Genomic DNA, 17,797 nt, shown 5'->3' on the forward strand with positions numbered 1-17,797 from the left:
GTGATAATTATCAGTAAACATTCTAAGAAGTGGAAATCCACAGAGTTGTATATATAGTACTGTTCTTGCACAATATTTGTCACTTAATTGCCCTCAGGATTCTGTCGTTGAGCTTACCAGTTTTACATAACAGGCAGATGCTGCAGCTAATAATGCTGTAATTCACATAAACAAGGAAACAAGTCCATCATAATTTGAACGTAAACAGTCCAAAATAAAAAAGGTCATATACAGCTTTCCTACTGGGTTAAAGAGCCAAAAAAAAAAAAAAAACACCATGAAAAACACTTTGTAAAAGCGAGAGGTCGGTAGCAGCTTTCATTTTTTCTTACAACTTTTCAGTGCCCCCCCCCAAAAAATATCTGTTGTACCCCCCTGTGCCCCCCCACTAAAATTAATCTGGACCCGCCCCTGGTTGACCCACATTTCCCACTAATAAATACTGGTTTCTCGTCGTCTTTTGAAACATCAAATGAACCAAAACTGTCTCCAAGGTTGGATAATGGGGATGAGTTGGTTTTTGTTTTTGATCATTTGAGAAAAAAAAAAAAACCTGAAAAGTAAAAGAATGTTTATTTTAATGCTTTTTCTGTGCAGAAATAAACAAAAGCAGATTATTAACTAATCTACAGATTGGATTTGAGCCTCTTTTGTGTTTGTACTCAGTTATTTTTGTGGATTTTCCCCCAATACTTCTGACTTGATTATCATCATCATACTGACTAAAACCTTCTAATCATAAATACAAAAAAACAATCAAAATAGTAACAGGTTCCAAAGAGACAGCTTTTATTGACATGATATTACCGAGCTAAAATACTACACAGCTATTATTGCCAGTTTATTGTTTGTCACAGCGGTAAAATTTACTGATTGATTTGACCTGGAAGTGCAAAGATAAAGGACATGAGATATTTTATTACCTGCACATGCAAAAAGAATCAATATAAATTCTAAAAAAAAAAAAAACCTGTAAGGTGTACATACACCTGAATACTGACAAAATTGTCCAGTTAACAAAATGTAGACAAATTAGACAGATAACACTGTTTCACTAGAGAAAAAGTAGCTTTGTGTCAGCTGGGAAGCTTTGACAAGTATCAGTGTTTAAACTAAGTCACAGCCTCGACAGCAGTTAGTGGGAAGACTTATATAAAGTGTTAGTTGTGTTATTTCAGAGCAGCTTGTGTCCACAGAGTGTGATGTAGCATTAGGCATGTTGAGACCACAGGAACCGATCGCAGCGCTCGAGCATCATCTGGATCATCGCCCTGAGAAAGAAAACACCTCTGTTTCTAGAGTTTGATTTTTTATGACAATGTTAAGATGTGACAAACTACTTTCACACAATTTTGGTTCAGTATCTACTCATTTAAACACATCACTAAAATAACTAACATTCTTGAGACCACTGTCAAATATCTTTAGGCAAACTGAATTAAGCTGATGGGTCAAAGTATATTTTTCCCAAATATTTCAGTATGTTGTAGTGTATGCTCATCCCAACATGTAAACCCTCCTGTTGTCCTCATTTACGGGCACCCAAAAATATTGTTTCCTTGTCATGAAAAAGTCCAAAAATTCAGCAAAAAAAAATTCTCCAAATTTCTGAAAATTTGCAAAACATTCAGGAAGAAAATTCCAATAATTCTTTAAAAGTTTCCCCTAAAAGTTTTATTAAAAAAAAAATCCCCCAAATTTGGCAAGAAAATTCTTGTAAATCTTTTTAAAAAATGAGTGAAAATCTCCCCCCAAAAAATCCTAAAAATATCTGAAGTGATTACATGTAGGTATATCAGTACAACTTCTAAGATTTTCTTTAAGAACATTCACATAAAAATCAACCAAAGCCTGCGCTGGATTTTGGTTGATTTTTATGTGAATGCTCTTAAAGAAACATTTTTAACGTTTCTTTTTGTCCACTAAAAAGTGCCCAAAAATGTTGAAAATGCAGACATCAGAAGTTTCACCGTGAAAATGTTTTTTTCCACACTTTCAAACTTTAAAACGGGTTGATTTTGACCCGCAGGACGACACGAGGGTTAACAAATGCAGGTTTGTTTTTGTGACTGTCTCCCAAAAATTCCAAGTCAGAAGATAAATATCAAACCAGGAAATCCACACATTAGTCTGATGCCACAAGAAACCCAGATTTGTGTGTTGGGGAAATCTTTATTGTTGTCTACATCTCCATCTTGCAGGCTTGGAAAAAGCTTCATAGCTTAGTAATCGACTCACCTCTGCCTCTTCTCAGTGACTCTCAGCAGCTCACAGACCAGTTTGGAATGAGGTGAAAGTACCAGCTGCACTCCACAATCCTCCAGGACCTCCAGGGCTCGGTCAGGCCCGGCGGTCCGAGCCAGCATCAGGGTCAGATTCTCTGGGCTGATCTTTCCACCGCAGTCCGCTGAGTCGTTGGACAAGCTGCTCCCATTCACGCCTGTGAGCTGCTCCGAGTCTGCTGCACAGCTGCACTGCTGCGACAGCTGGATCAGGAGCTTCCACTCATCCAAGATCTGTGGCTCCACACCTGCAAGGTAACACAGAGACAGAGCAGACAGTGAAGCCAGCATCATTAAGGTAAATTCATAATGAACTGGACACTTCTTTGTTTTTATCGACATGCTTTCTGTAAGAATTAATAATCAAATGGGCATCTGAAAGCCAAAAAGGTTGTCACTGTTACTCTAAAAAGAATTCATGTAGATACTTTCAGGTGCTGCCATTTTACTCCTTCAAAGCAATGACAAGGTGCAGCAGTAGCAGAGCTTAACAACAAACAGTAGCTGTGTCCTGTAATGGAAATGGAACATAAAGGTGTAAAAGGACCAGCTGAATCTGAACCTCGTCCTTATAAGGAGTCAGTTGTAAAGTTTTCATGTTTATCACCAGGTTGTTTTCCTAAATGGCCAACAGAGCATAAATGCTTGTGTTAAACTGGGGCAAGTAATGTGGCAACGAGGTTAAAACAGTCAGTAAAATCATCGTGTTTCTGCTGTTTCAATGTGTCACAGCTGTCAGCAATCAACATCTTCTGCTGCTCAGCACATTTTGAGGTTGTAGCTACAGTTTACCAGTATTAATGAGTCTATCTTCATTAATGGTAATGTGTATTAATTTAGTATCTACTGTAGTAAAGCTAGTTTTTCACGTAGCAACAGATTATTTAGTTACATCTAACTCCAGTTGCATGCAAATAATGACGGCTACCCCTAAAGGTAAGGCCTCCAAACCTATTCAGATAACACATACTGATTTCTAATGCAATCAGTAAGAAGAACAGTACAGGTGGAATTTTCCTCCTATAAAGATAATTGAGTTGTAGTTTCAGATTTAGATATTTGCTTGTCATTTATGTTTATCTTTCTATACTTTTGCTATTGGACTCATATCTTGTATTGTAATGAGGTTATATTACAGTGGGGCAGCATTTCTTGTCTATTACCCGTATGGATGTACGTGCACTGGCCTGGGATGCAGCTAAAGTATCAGTTTCAGCATATCTCCGTAATTTGATGACTGACTTTCCTCGCAGCCCATTTTAGATTTAATCAATTTAATTCTCCTGTCTACGAGACAATGTTTCGATGGAACACTTTTACCATCGGGTCCCTCCAGCAGGCTGATGTCATCCAGCTGACAGACGGTGGAAAACGCTTCTGTGCGACGCTGCAGCTCACTGCAAAGGTAGAGGTAACCGGTCCAGTACCTGGAAGCACACAAACACAGATTATACTAAGGGTTACACACTATTTGACTATAAACTCCCTTCTGAAAATCAACTACACAACACAGCTTCCTTTTCAAACTAAGAAAATTAGAAATACCCGTGACTGCGGCAAGACTCTGCCATCTTCTGCTTTGAGGAGAAGTCTGCAGGAAGACGAATCAGCAGAGCCAGAAGACGACCATAACCCCAGCTGAAGCAATGCGAATGCCACCTGCAGCAGGAGACACAGTAATTCAGTTACATTTATTCATGTGCTTCACTTTCACTTCAGCTTCTCATCTAGTTGTGACTCAAATAGAATCCAGTAGTGAAGCGTAACCATGACAGCAGCTTAGTTCACACCTGTCCAGCTGTGGTGGTTTTAGTTTGTGTTTATTTTGTTGATGTCTACACTGTAAAAAATATGTTTGGACATTTTACGGTGATGAACTGTCAAACCGTGACGCTAAAAATCTAAACTCCAGAACAGTTTGATGCAGTTTATATGACACTGAATCACCGTAAAAAGGTTAATCAGGAGAAAAGTGTGCTGTTTATATTTTTTTTCTCTTGAAAAAAATACATTGAACTGCACAGTTTTTAATGGAAAAATGCCATGATATGTAAAAAAATACTGCATATTTTTGCATTTAACTCTCAAAAAGAATCCTGTTTTTCTCAGTTAAATGCACATAATGTTGTGCTGATAATGGAAACACGCTGCAATATTTATAACAAATAACATGGCAATTTCTACATTTATCACATGTAAAAAATACAGTTTGTACCGGTCAAATTGATGTACTTGTGTTATAATGGACATATGCTTTAATATTTATGGCAGCTTTATCTGCAATTTTTGCTAAAAAATACATATATTTAATGTTAAATACACTAACTGTTGTGCTGATAATGGACAAATGCTGTAATATTTATAAAAAGTTAGACAAACTTCATTTTATATAGCATTTTCATGTACATTTTCAAATTTTTGAAGGTTAAAACTTTTTTACAGTAAAATATGGAATGAAGCACATTTTTTTCACCCTAAAATCAACAATATCAATACATTTCTTTACCGTAAATGCAGAAAATGTTTCACCATAATTTTACGGTAGCATTTTGGCAACCACAGCTGCTGCAATTTTACCGTAAAAACAACTTCTTTTTTTACAGTGTACATCTACAGGGCCTCTGAAAGTTAAAAATATATAACTTATATTTTTATACACTTGTATACATGGGTACAAGCGATACCCAAGTGCTATTTAGCATTTTTCACACAACATTAACAGTATCAGACCTGGGCTGTCCATCAGGAGTCATAGTGTCACAGTGCTGAGGAGCATCATGGGTAAGAGCGAGTTCCAGCCAATCCTGTCTCAGAGATTCTGGTTCAAGAAGGGACTGCAGAAATGATAACCTAACGGGAGAAATAATGCAAAATCATTCCACAAATGGAGCTCAGTGTCTTCGTATCCGTACTTGACCAAGAAATGAATCTAAGGACGTACCTGTGCTCCTCGGCTCGTGACTGAACCAGATTATCCAGGTATGCCAGGAAGTGGCTTTGCTGAGCCATGGTCATTACATCAGCAGGAGTTATTGTGGGGTAGAACTGGGAAAACGACCGGACCGCTGCCTCCCCGTGCTTCTCATACAGCCTGGAAAATAACACAGTGAACTTACTTTCTACAGTTCAACACTATATTTTCATTTCAAAACTTTAGAATTAAGATACAAGATGTTTTCTGCACCACTGAAAGACAACTGCCTTAAACTCAGGTTTCACATGAGTTCGGTGAAACTTCCTACAGAATTAGAAAACAATCTCAAACATAAAAGTATGAACCTTCTTTCTCGAAGCTCAGCTAACCAAGAGTTACAGTTACCAAGTGGAAAGGAAGTTTAAATATGTGCTGTTGTGCTAGAAAGAAATAACGGTGCTGACCTGTGCAAGTGAGCCAGGAGGGGAGGAGCACTCCAGGGCTGCAGCTCTCTCAGACTTCTCAGAGATCTCAGCAAATCGCCTCTTTGAAAAACTTCCACCACCTTGCTGGACTGAGTGCACTCTACAGGGAGCAAGACATTTTAAATCCTGTTAGTCATCACAGATTAAATTATTGAGCAATTAAAAATAAAAAGTCCTAAGATGTAGATGAGGAGTTACCGGAGATGTATATTGACAAAGAAATAGAAGAACATACGGCATGTCTTACAGATAAGTTTAAGTCATTTTCTTGTTTTGCCCACTGAATGCGTACATTTAAAAGGTTTTGTATCGTATACCTGCACCTGCTCATGACATCAGTAGGCATAATTCTGTGGTCATTCTTCTACAGGAGTGACTTAATGCTCTCTGCATTGAGTGAAAAATAAATGTATACATCTGTAACTGCATCCACCAAAATAGGATGGAGAATATGGGAATATATATTAACAAAAATCCAGTATTGTCCTTATCTCTTACTTATATCATTCAGTTGAAGCAGATACATTGATTTAATGTTAAAACATGACAGTATTTTGGATGTTTGAAGACCATTCCTTTAAATTTACTTACTTTTCACATCAAATTGGGTCAATTTAGCCCTGCTTTTTTTTTTGATCTTCTATTTAATTTTTTTCTCTTTTGATATGTGAAATTTAAATAATTCTGAAACAAATAGATAAAATAGGTGGTTGTTGTACAGTCAAGCAATCTGAGGACAAGCGTCTGACCTAGCATGGCCTCGATGAAGGAGCTCTTCATCTCCGGCTGCTCCTGGTAACACAGCAGACTCATTCTCCTCACACGCTCCTGGTCCAGCAGAAAGAAGTAACGACGCAGGAAAGTCAGGCTACCCAGCGTTTGTTCATTCTGGTTTCTAAAGCAGCTCAGCTCCGTGTACAGTGTGGCCAGCTCGGTGAGATTAGTTAGTAGATCCGATGGAACAGGTTTAGGGGATGCCACTCGGACAGGCTCTGGAGGGCTCCCATTTAAAGCGTCGTTTTCAGCCGAGTCTACTGTCAGCTGATTCTCATACTGGCCCTCTTTTTGTCCGAGCTCAGATGTCTCTTTCTTCTCCTCTGTGACAATCTCTGTGGGTTCTTCTAATGAGCAGGTAGACTCCTCTTGTTGCTCTGAGCTGGTGTTCATATAATCCCTCTCCTCTTCTGGTGCATCCATGTTTGAAGTTGCAGCAGCTGACCCGGGCTCTGCAGGGCCGAGTATTCGCTCCAGCGTCGGCAGCCAATCCAGCAGAGCTTCTCCCAGGCAGACTGGATCTAGTAGTACCAAAGGATCCTGTATCTGGGAGCTGATGTAGGGAAAATATTTGCAACATCTAAATACATCACAGCTGTTCAGTTTAAAAACTTTGCAGTCAGGATTCTAACAAAGTGCTGTGGAGTACTTACATGGCTCGCTCTGTTGCCAGTCGAAGCTCCTGCATGTCGGCCTCGGTGTTGGACATTTCATCATAAACTCTGCAGCAACAAACATAACCGACTGGTTTAATTTGATTTACTTACAGTGATGCATTCACAACAAAAGCACGAGAAAATAAGAAATGACTTTGGATTTAACATATTCTAGTTCTCTGTAGAAATAGTTCTAAAACTGTAGTTGAGTTTTACAGGTCTGTACTTACTCGTTCTCCATTTCCTCTGAGTATGGAGCTGCAGTGGCTGATATTTCCGCCTGTCCGCCCTCCCTCAATTCAGGTCGCTGAAAGAGCTCCGAGTTCATCTGGAGGGTGTTGATTTTCTCTGTTGTCTTCTTAACGAAACTAGAAACACTGACGAAGAAGATTAAATGTAACAGGTTTTATTACGCGATTCTACAACGTACCTACCAGAAAGGTAAGATTTAAAAAAAAAAAAAAAAAATGAAGTAGTTTCATACTGATGTTATATGACTGCGAGGCTTAGAAATGAAACATGCCACCCCCCACATGAACGTGTGAATAACAAAACAAAGATGTGGGTCTTCAGCAGAAAGAGGAAGTAAGCCGTCTGAAAGCACAGCTGCACTGGAGTGAAAGTTTAAAGTCGGAGTTTCAGTCCTCAAAAGAAAAACAGCCAAAAGAAGTACAAACCACAAATACTTTCATCAGTGTTAAAACTCATACTGATTAAAAATATAAATGCAGCATGTAATATTTTAATAAATTGTGTCTATTCTTTTTAATGTAGGGGAATGAGCATTGGTTCTACAATCTACTATATTGTAAATAATAATGTGAAGATCTAAAGTGGGGTCATAGACTAAAAAAATCACAGCTACTGGTTTATGATTTCACACATCTGTGACAGAGTTAAAGAAGTTTGTCGATAGTGATTTCTCTCCTACTCTTTCTGAAAAGGTCGGTGAAGCTGCATAGCTCAAAAACATTTTGTGCAGAGCTGATTTATTTACCCTTTTTCTAACCAAAACAATAACAATTTAACTTTACATTTTTTTCTCAGTCAGAAAAGAAGACCATCTGCATGCTGCATTTATATTTTTTGTTCACAGCTACACTCTATAGCTACATGTCCGTAGAGCGTGAGCTACAATGACACACTTTTTAAAGCTATTTGCATGTCTGTCCTGTTTCTGTCTGGACGTTAGTTCACCTGTCTTTGACGGCCTGCAGTGCGACGCGGGGGGGTTTGGGACGGAATGAGAGCGGGAGGTGGAACTGCAGGCCCTGATCAGATCGTTCTGCCTCCATTCGCTCACTGCTCTGTGGATCTGAATGAAGGTGGGGGCAAGAGTCGGAGGAAAAACACACATGGATGGAGTACTGGAGTGGAGTGATGAGAGGCAGTGGATATAATGCAAGCAGATAAAGCAAATGTGCCAGACACCACTGTAGAGAGAAAGTAAATCAAATGCTGCACGATACAAAAAACAGAACCAAAATGGTGACGTATGCGTGACACAATGAAACATAAGAACACATAAGAAACTTGATATTAACAGTGGGGTAAAGTGAGGATTGTATTTGTAAAGCAAGTCAGTCATCACAGTGATTGTTCAGCTCTCACAGCAATCCAGTGGTGCAGCAGCAGCATAGCAACATTTTTAATTCAAATGATTTTTTTTTTTTCCAAACTCAAATCAGAAACACATTCTTTGTCGTGGCAAAAATACAGACGGGTATTAGAAACAGGTAGATATGATGATTACAAAAGAGAGAAAGAGTCAAATTATTATCAGTAATTTTTACAGTGAAACATCTCCCAGCAGCTACAAATGTTCAAGTCCAAATGTTTGGCTTTTTCTGTGTCAGGTTCGTTTTCTGTACGTATTTTAATAAAGTGTTAGATGTAGAACTGAAAATAACTTTACTCTCTTTTAACACTTAAATCAGAGGAAGAAGAAAATAAAGTTGCTCGAGCTACAAACACGCACACAAATTATACGCATGTATGGAGAGAACACAAAGAGAAGAGATCCAGTAACAGAGAGAAAGAAAAAGAACGAGTAAAGACAGAAAGAAGAACAAGTGTGAATGAGAAACGCTTTATACAAATCAACCCTGGTTTGTTGTGCTACTGCTATCATAGTAGTAGTTTCATTTGTGCTGCGGATACGTTGATTTTAAGGAGTTTATTTTGACTGAGAGTAGATTAAAACACCACAACCTCAAGCAGGATGCTGCGTCCACCTTCTTCTCCACGGGTAAATTCAAGTAAGGGCAAAGAGCTTTTCATTCCAGGAAATTTTGAAGTTTTTCATCATTTGTATGTATTTGTGACCCATATAGAAAATACTTACTGAGAAAAAGCAATTAGCAATTGCTTTTTTTTATCATTATTACAACATGTAAATATTACTGCCACCAAGAAAAAGATTTTAAGTGCATGACTTTAAACAGCCGTTTTGTATCATTTCAGACTGCAGTTAAACATTACCATTAGTTTTTCTGTTTTTTCTGGCTGCTGGTGCTACAGATGAAGTTCTTACCATGATCTCCCTGATCGTCCTCCTGCACAAAACTAAATTCCTTGAGCCTCTCCTCCTCTGATGTGGATGGATTGATGAGGGAGCCCGTTTCCTCATCTGACTGGCTTCCTCTGCGACTGATCACACGATAGATTCCACAGTCCAGGACGTTGAAACTCTCCTGGAAAATCATGCATCTCCCATCACTGTACTCATTTGTTACACGTGCATGCAGATTGACAGAAGTTAAATGTCTTAGTTTAAGCATGTTCACTGAAATAAAAACGCACTGAATGGATAATTGTTTTCACAATAGTGCCCTATCTGCTTGTTGTCACATTATTTTGCATTTTTGGACCTCATGACGTCATGGGGAATTTATTTAAGTCACTGATTAGTTGATTTTATACAAACGAGTGTAATTCCACAGTTGAAGCCTGCTAACCCTTCCCAAACAGAAAATATAAACTTATGCAAAAGCAACAATTGTCCCTCATCAGCTGAACATGAAGACTTTTGTTCTTACATGTGAGGAGATGCTGCTTCTTCGGCTGCTGGAGGCAGAGTCGAGAGGCTCGAGCTTTGAGATGACTTCCTCCAGCTGGCTGATCATCTCCAGGTCTGTGCTGGAACTGAGCTGAGATCTCAGGTGTTCAAGGCGGTCGATGGGAACTGACTTCCTGGCCTGAGATCAGAAGAGATCTTATCAAGATACCTGATTTCTAAAATGCTTGATGCACTAAAACATTAACCTTTTCATGTAAACTTGTGACATTTGTCTTTTACCATCTGCACAAACTCATATAGGTGTAACACTTTGGACTGTACAGTGATTTTTTTTAATGTGCTGAACAAAAAAAACTATAATACTGTTTGTCAATTGCAGGAATCACATCCACCATTAGCACGTTTCTTTTTAGGTGTACATTATGTATATTCTGTGCTTTATCCTTACAAACCCAGATTGTAAAGAATTCAAAGAACAGCTTTGGCCAGATAAGACTGGAATCTGGGTTAAACTGTGCACAGAACTGAAGCCAGTCAGTACAGCAGTCGGCTCCATCTTACCCTGCTGGTGGTGACTGCGTGCTGGAACATACAGCAGACAGCAGCAGCTAGAGACCAGGACTCTCTACGCAACAGACGCTCAACACAGCGCTCTGCAGATAACAGGGAGAGGTGGGACAGATGCCCGCTGCCATGGAGACAGAAGAGTTCGCTGCGGTAGACTGCGACATCAACCAAATCTACAAAACCAGAGAAAAAATCTGAATTAATTTACACATAAACACAACGAAGGGTTTGCTAGAATTGCAACTCTCATGATTTTTCCACACACTCACATCACTTGGATTATTAATGGGTAGCTCTCCTGATAACTTTGTGACTAAGTTTTAGAGTCTATGTAAAGATAATTACAATACTTAGAAAATGAGAACAGGATAATATTAGACAGAGGTGACGGTACATAATTACATGATATGAGAAAAAAGCTAATTTCTCAGGTACTCCGGAGGATTGCTGGTGCTTTGCGAGAACACACCTTTAACTTCACTCCACAGAAGTACTTGTCCAGTCTGAGGTGTAAAGATGTAAATAGCTGAATCAGTCCAGGTCAACAGGTTTTGGTCTCTACACAAATAAGGAATGTGTATCGTTAGTCAAGTGACAAAAATGCTACGTCTCTGTGTGTTATTAAAGCTCGTGTCCGGAGTTTCCGTTTGTTTTCAATTTATGTATCATTTTCTAACAAAACTTAAATGTGTTAGTCTAGTTCGATACTATAATATAAAGTTAGTATAACGCGATATGAAAATTTATTCCTGAGCTCCGCCTTCCTCTCATAGACCCCCATGTTATTCCAAAAAGCGCCGGTCGCTGCCGACCAATCAAGTTCGAGCTTCAGCTTTGTCATGCTGTCAATCAACAGTTACGCGCACAGCAAGCAAGCCCATGCAGAGGTGGGCGAGCTACTCACTACGCAACCGCGCGCACATTTGTTTTGCTTGTGGAGGAGAGAGCATCAGGGATCAGCAACTTCCAGAAAAGTTATCAATCCCACGGCTTGTCAGGCCAAGAGACTGCAGAACGTTTTTTGGCTCGGGGTGCTCGCCTCGCTCCCCGACCACGGCTTCCATAGCCCGCCTGACGGCTTCGTTTAGATGCCCGACCTCTGGAGGAAGATGTTGGGGCGTCTGGGACATACTCTTCGTCAGAGGAGTCATGCAATTCTGAACTCTAGATAGAAATAAATAAACAATGTAACACATATACACGCGTAAATGCACTAAGTTTGATAAACAACGTCATCGAGAGGGATACTCGAGTGTAATCACATATTGAAACTTTACTCGTTCGTCCTAGCAGATTCATGTTATTTTGGTATTAGGACAAGTTAGACTCAATACAGAATTCTAACGTAATTCCTTTATTATTTACTAAATGTAGAAGAGTGGAAAACAGCAAAACAGGCAAGATGCTGCAGCACTCCGGGCACTCCTCTCATGTACTGCGCGCGTGCAAATAAAGGGGCGAAATCAGAGGGAGGGAGGGACCAACAGTGTTTTGGGAGACGCTGCGATTCAAACTCCGGATACGAGCTTTAATGCTGTGAAAGTTTAGTTAAGAACATTATTATGTGTTCAATAATGTGTTTCCAACAAAATATACGGACAATATGAGTCAAACAAATTGAATGTAACTGATATTACCCTAAATAAAGCAGTTTAGGGAAGGCGACTGACTGTGGAGTCTTGTGCACTGGATTGTAATTTGGCTCGTTTCTGCAGGAAAAAAGGCAGAGAACACACATTATGAGTGTGGATATTTATAGAAGATTCATAAGTAGAAACACACATTACCTGTAAGTGATGAGAGGTAGTGGAGGACAAGCCAGCAGCTGTTTGAACTGATGGGTGCTCAGAACCTCGCCATTAAAACTGGCCTCCCATATTCGAGAACCTGGCCGGGCACAGTAGAGCAGCGGGGGCTGACCCAATAATAACCCCTTGTTCTGAGGGAAAAAGCAAGCTCCATATTCCCCGTCACGTTCCTTGTTTCCAACACGCCAGAACTTCTCTCTGAAGGCAAACAGAGAAAGAAAAAAAAGAGGTATTTAAGATAAAGGAGAGGGATCAATTTCAGGAGTAATGAAGAACATGTTGGGAACCCAAATTAATAACCATTTTCATCACTGATAATCCAACTTATTTTTACCCACTTTCTAAATCAGGACAAATGATAAAAAACATACATTTATTACCAGAGAAATGTGCTTTTGATTAGGAAAATATGAATGGAAAAATCTAAAATTTGTCAAAATCCTTATGGATTGACTGTCTTACTAAAATACACCTTAGTTTGGGAAGTATTTCCATATTCGGGGGCATTAACGTGATCCCTCCTTAAGGACAGAATAACAGAGACACACCTGTCAGTGTCACAGAGGTAGCAGCGGCTCAGGGAAGACACAAGCAGGCGGCCATCTTGGTACCCAAGCTGAACTACTCTAGAGTCAACAGTGGTGACAGTCTGGACAGGGAAGATGACGAATGCTGACCCCTAGAGACAAAAAAGAAAATGAAATAAGTAATCACATAAGACATGGATATAAATCAGACACATAAAAACATAATAAATGCAGAGAGCTGAACATCAGTGAGACCAACACAGATGAAGTTTTTAGAAACAGAAAGTAGCCTGCCATTACATGCACTATTATCAGACATCTAATGGATAGAAAATACTTAAACCACCCTATTTCTTAAAAGGATTTCATATGCCCATGTTTTAGCCAGCTTTACAATACGGCCTAACTTTCACTGATCAGCAGTCATTACCTTGCCCAACTTAGAAGATCCTGCACGGAGGAATGATACCTTCCCTCCAGAGTCCCCGACAAAAACTCTGAGCGTGCTGGTATCCCAGCAGAGTGCAGTGATGCTCTGACCTCGGTGCTCCCAGGACACACTGACTCTCTCTGGACGACCTCGGCGCTCCAGCTGCAGCTCCCACACCGCCACCAGCCCCTGACTGTACGGGGGGGGCGTACACCATGAACAAAACAGCCAACAACATCAGGAAAGAAAAAGAGGAGGGTGGCCGAATGGTGATTCTTATTTAAAGACAGACAAGTACAAAATATTTCTTTAATTTAGCCACAAACTCTAACCTTGTTGAAACAGCAATAAAATCTTCATCATGAGGGCAACATGCCACCTGAGTGATAGATCCCTCCTGAGGAAGAGAGCACACATTTGGTGAAGCGTTAGTAAGGCTTTCAGAGAAAAAGCTACAGTACAATCCTCTTTATGTGCAGCTGTGTCAGTGCAAAGTCTCAGTTGATATTACCTTGTGAGTAAGTATGAGTCTTTGTTTCCAGCCTTCCCTCTGAATCAGGTGTAAACCTCCTGCTGATGTTCCTAATGCAAGCCACTTCCTCGACACTGCCAAACAGGTGCACTGTAACACAACAGTGAGTAGCGTTTAGAACAAGTGCACCTTATCTGCTGTGTAAACAAGACCAAAAATTTTGAAACTGATTAATTTTTTTCATCCACATTTCTTTTGCTGTAGCTGCAGGAGATTAAATTTGCATGTCACTGTGCATTTTTTCCCACTTTTTAGTAACTTTAATTAGCTTTAAAAATACCAGAAGGCATCTATAAAACTTTAACTACTTATTTAAATACGACTGTCTCAGATGTGATGTGATTGTAAAAACCTGCCTTGAGCCTGCCGGAGTCTAAGCGCAGCGCAGAGAGAAGTGGATCGAGGCAGTCGAACTCTGCCAGGACATGACTGTGGTTCTCTGGAACAACTGGTGTCAGAGGCATCTTCACTGGTGATCCAACACAACTGCAGAAAAGTTTGAAAAACAAATGTGATGCCACGGCTCACAACTGTGTGGCATCTCATGACTTTCAGTCGCTCTTTAATTGTCGAGCCATGACTCCACTTTGCACTGCAGCCCGGAAAAAAATCCATTTCAGACTTTCTTGTAAGACTTATATGGTGCACAGACCACACTTAGGAGACTTTTTTGAATTTAGCAACATTTACTGCTTCCTGTACCTAATAGGAGCATTAAGCAGAAACAGCTATCACCAAATACATAGAGATGAAACACTCTATAAAATGGCTGAAGGCTCTATTTTTGTAGAATCAGTGTTGTTTAAATGTCCTTTCCCTTAAAGTATGAAGTCAATATTGTCAGAAAGACCATTCTGACAGAACACTATGATACTGCATACTTTGGCTCTGACTTACTTGTTGTGGTTTTGTATGTATTTTTAAGGAAGCAGAAGTAAAACTAAAACTGTAAGCCATCAGAGTAACCAGGCGGCAAACTGTAGGAGGAAACATGTCAATATGAATGCTAGGAAAAATGCTGTAAAACAAACTGGTGGGTTGTAAATGCTTCTTTGCATTGTAGTAGTTTACAGAAGCAATTCAACAGAACATGATAAGCAGGAGTCAACTCCAACAACAGTCCCTGTCTTTGCTAGCACTCTACTGTAACAAGGATGTATTTCATTGTGAGTTTGTGCACTAATATGGGCTAAATATAGTTGAAATAAACTGCTAGAGGCGTGAACGTGAAAACCGGTCCCTTTTGAAAGCTGCGTTAAAGGCAAGTTCAGCGCCCAAATAACGAATATAATCCAAGGCGACCCTGGAGCACTTGTTTTTATAGCAATTTTTCCTTGAATGTTACACCAAATTATATTACAAGTCAACTGACACATTTAACGTCAAGCGCCTTGGGGGGAATATCCACATCTGGAATCCGTGTCCAACTTACCGTAGATTCTTTGATAATCAGGGTTTTGGTTTGGATGTTAGGCTTTATGAGAGGCGTACAAATACATAATCATTCCTGAAGCCTGATGATGCAAATAGCATTTCACTGTTCTAGTTGTTTGAGCTGGAATAAAATTCACAACTAAAACCCTCATCATGCATCATATTTTAGATACAGCGGTGGAAGAATTAATTCTCCACTTCTTTACTGAAGTGGAAGTATCATTACAGCAGTTCAAAAGTCCTGCATGAAACATCCTACTAATGTAAAAGTATGTACGTATTAGCAGCAAAATGTAGTTCAAGTATTAAAGTACTGATTTGGTCTGGCTGACTGGTATAATATTATAAAACATCTTTAGATGATTAACTGTGAAAGATCAGTGTGTCAGCAGGTGGAGTGTGTTTGAACTACTTCATATCCAGTTTTCTTTACAGAGAAACTGGACAATTAATGGGAGATTAAAGAAGGATAACCATAAATGTGCTGTCAAGTTTTGAAGTTTTAAGCTTGAATCTTTGTTTTTTTGTAAAATATTTAATCATTTAAACATGTACTGAAAAGTCAGAACTTTCGAGCGGAAAAAAAATCTGTTTGTGGAGCTTTTAACAGCTCATAGACATCTGAAATATGACCCGAACACACAGTACTTTTTGAAAGAAGTAAAAAGCCTAAAAATGTTGGCGCCACTAACTTGTAATTTGAAAACTTTAAATATTCTAATGTAGAGCACAATAATACAAGTACAAAAAGTACCTGTGAAATGTAGTGGAGCTGAAGCATAAAGTTTTAATTTATTCAATATTGTAAAAAAATATTAATTAACATTAATATTTCAATAAAAATAAACAAATGAGGCAATAAATATAAAAAATAAAGACATTTTTAAAGGACTTCCATATTTTTCAGGAGCCTTCATTTATAGCCTCATGCCTTTATTCATGTTATTCACAGCTATATATGTTTTTTTAATGGGACTAGCTATTTATTTATGTACATATTAAATATCGAATAGAACAGTAGCCCATGTAAATTAGAATACATTAGAAGTTGGAAGTACAAATACTCCACATTCGCTCTAAAACACAGTGCTTGTACTTACTTTCCACCGCTGGTATGCAGCATTGGAGCTGTAGTATCTGATAAAAGCGAAAGTGTAAATACTGTATGTCCCAAGAAACTGCAGTAGAGTGGAAGTATTAAGGAAAATTAAATGTAAAACTCCTGATTAAACCTGAAATGTGTATTAGCCTCCTATAGTAAACATACTAACTTTAGCTAAACCTCTGCGAGCTAACACACATTATTACTGAAACTTAACGTCCTAATGTTAATAACCGTCAACAAACTTCGAAATGTCAAACTTTGGAGCTATATCGGTTTACCTGACGTTCAATACTGATAATTACTGTCACTAAGATTAACTAGACTGCTAATTTATGTCAGTTTTCATTAATAATCCTTAGTTAAACTGAGTTATTGATTAGAAGCTGCTGCTCGATCAGCCGATTCATGGGCTGCATCACGAGACCCGTCCGATGACACTGATGCTAACGCTTCTGTCAAAACTACTGTAACCACACGAAAAGACGGGGAGAAAACCCTTATTACACAGCTCTGCTATGTTAAATTACACGTCTGACTGATTATTATAATTAAAATAAACGTTATCACTCTGTTTGAGCTCCAACTCACCCCACACTCTTCAATAACAAGTTAGCAAACAGGCTAGCTGAAACGCTCACTCGCCGTTCTGTCAATTAAAACTCACCAGATAGATGGACACAGACTGCAGCTTTACCGCCGGTGAAACCACACCAAACCTCCCTTACATCCCTGGCTTTGTTGCAGTATTTTTGGGGGGAGAAAGTCCGCGGTCAGTCTGCTGTCAGCCGGCCCGTGACAGCTCCACCAGCTGGTGCTAGGACACTTCCTGAAGGCTGCAGCTCTGCTTCCTCACAGCAGGAGGATCCAGTCTGTCGCAACCACAACTCAAGCATCTCCACCAAGAGCAGCTTCACATTTACTGACGTAACACCTGGATACTGCAGTTTAAAATGCACCATGATGATATGATATGGACTAAGGAATGTGATTCTTAGCACAGAACAAAATACAAGGTGTCCCAAAAAATTTGACATCATTTTGCAGGCCAATAATTTTGGCAATTCTTGTTGAAATAACCTAATTTTTTCACAGAATGTATAGAAACAGATCAAGATTTTATATTTAATGTTTTAGTATTGTTCTGTTTTCAGGTTGAGTCATGCCGTTCACTCCCAGAGAGAATTATTTTGCGCCTTGGATATGCTCGCACACAGTAACCCAAGACTGTGTAGCGCCGTCAATGCAAAATGTGGAAAAACTTCAC

At 39.3% G+C, this 17,797-nt stretch overlaps 1 protein-coding gene across 1 annotated transcript; it reads right to left on the reverse strand.

The window, feature by feature from the left end:
- Positions 1–765: 765 nt before the first annotated feature.
- On the reverse strand, positions 766–17,404 carry hps5 (HPS5 biogenesis of lysosomal organelles complex 2 subunit 2). Its single transcript, XM_022221933.2, has 23 exons — positions 17,198–17,404; positions 14,351–14,480; positions 13,974–14,084; positions 13,795–13,859; positions 13,463–13,655; positions 13,054–13,184; positions 12,485–12,703; positions 12,335–12,406; positions 11,167–11,255; positions 10,692–10,870; positions 10,150–10,308; positions 9,645–9,804; positions 8,309–8,426; positions 7,342–7,488; positions 7,109–7,177; positions 6,431–7,008; positions 5,661–5,781; positions 5,224–5,373; positions 5,013–5,132; positions 3,828–3,941; positions 3,603–3,709; positions 2,239–2,530; positions 766–1,271 (listed from the first exon to the last, which is right to left on the reverse strand). Exons 2-23 carry the CDS (start codon positions 14,456–14,458, stop codon positions 1,211–1,213), a joined length of 3,363 nt encoding a protein of 1,120 aa, XP_022077625.2. The 5' UTR covers positions 14,459–14,480; positions 17,198–17,404; the 3' UTR covers positions 766–1,210.
- Between the last annotated feature and the right edge of the window lie 393 nt (positions 17,405–17,797).

The sequence above is a fragment of the Acanthochromis polyacanthus genome, chromosome 8, assembly GCF_021347895.1.
Source record: "Acanthochromis polyacanthus isolate Apoly-LR-REF ecotype Palm Island chromosome 8, KAUST_Apoly_ChrSc, whole genome shotgun sequence".
Lineage (NCBI taxonomy): Eukaryota > Metazoa > Chordata > Actinopteri > Pomacentridae > Acanthochromis > Acanthochromis polyacanthus.

What these genes read in the sequence shown, in the direction of transcription:
- hps5 (XM_022221933.2), bottom strand. Translation starts at nt 14,458, where the DNA reads ATGCCTCTGACACCAGTTGTTCCAGAGAACCACAGTCATGTCCTGGCA. An exon ending in CTGGCAACAGAGCGAGCCAT is followed by an intron (nt 7,009 to 7,108) that starts GTAAGTACTCCA and finishes TCCCTACATCAG; the next exon opens with CTCCCAGATACAGGATCCTT. An exon ending in ACTCCTGATGGACAGCCCAG is followed by an intron (nt 3,942 to 5,012) that starts GTCTGATACTGT and finishes CTCCTGCTGCAG; the next exon opens with GTGGCATTCGCATTGCTTCA.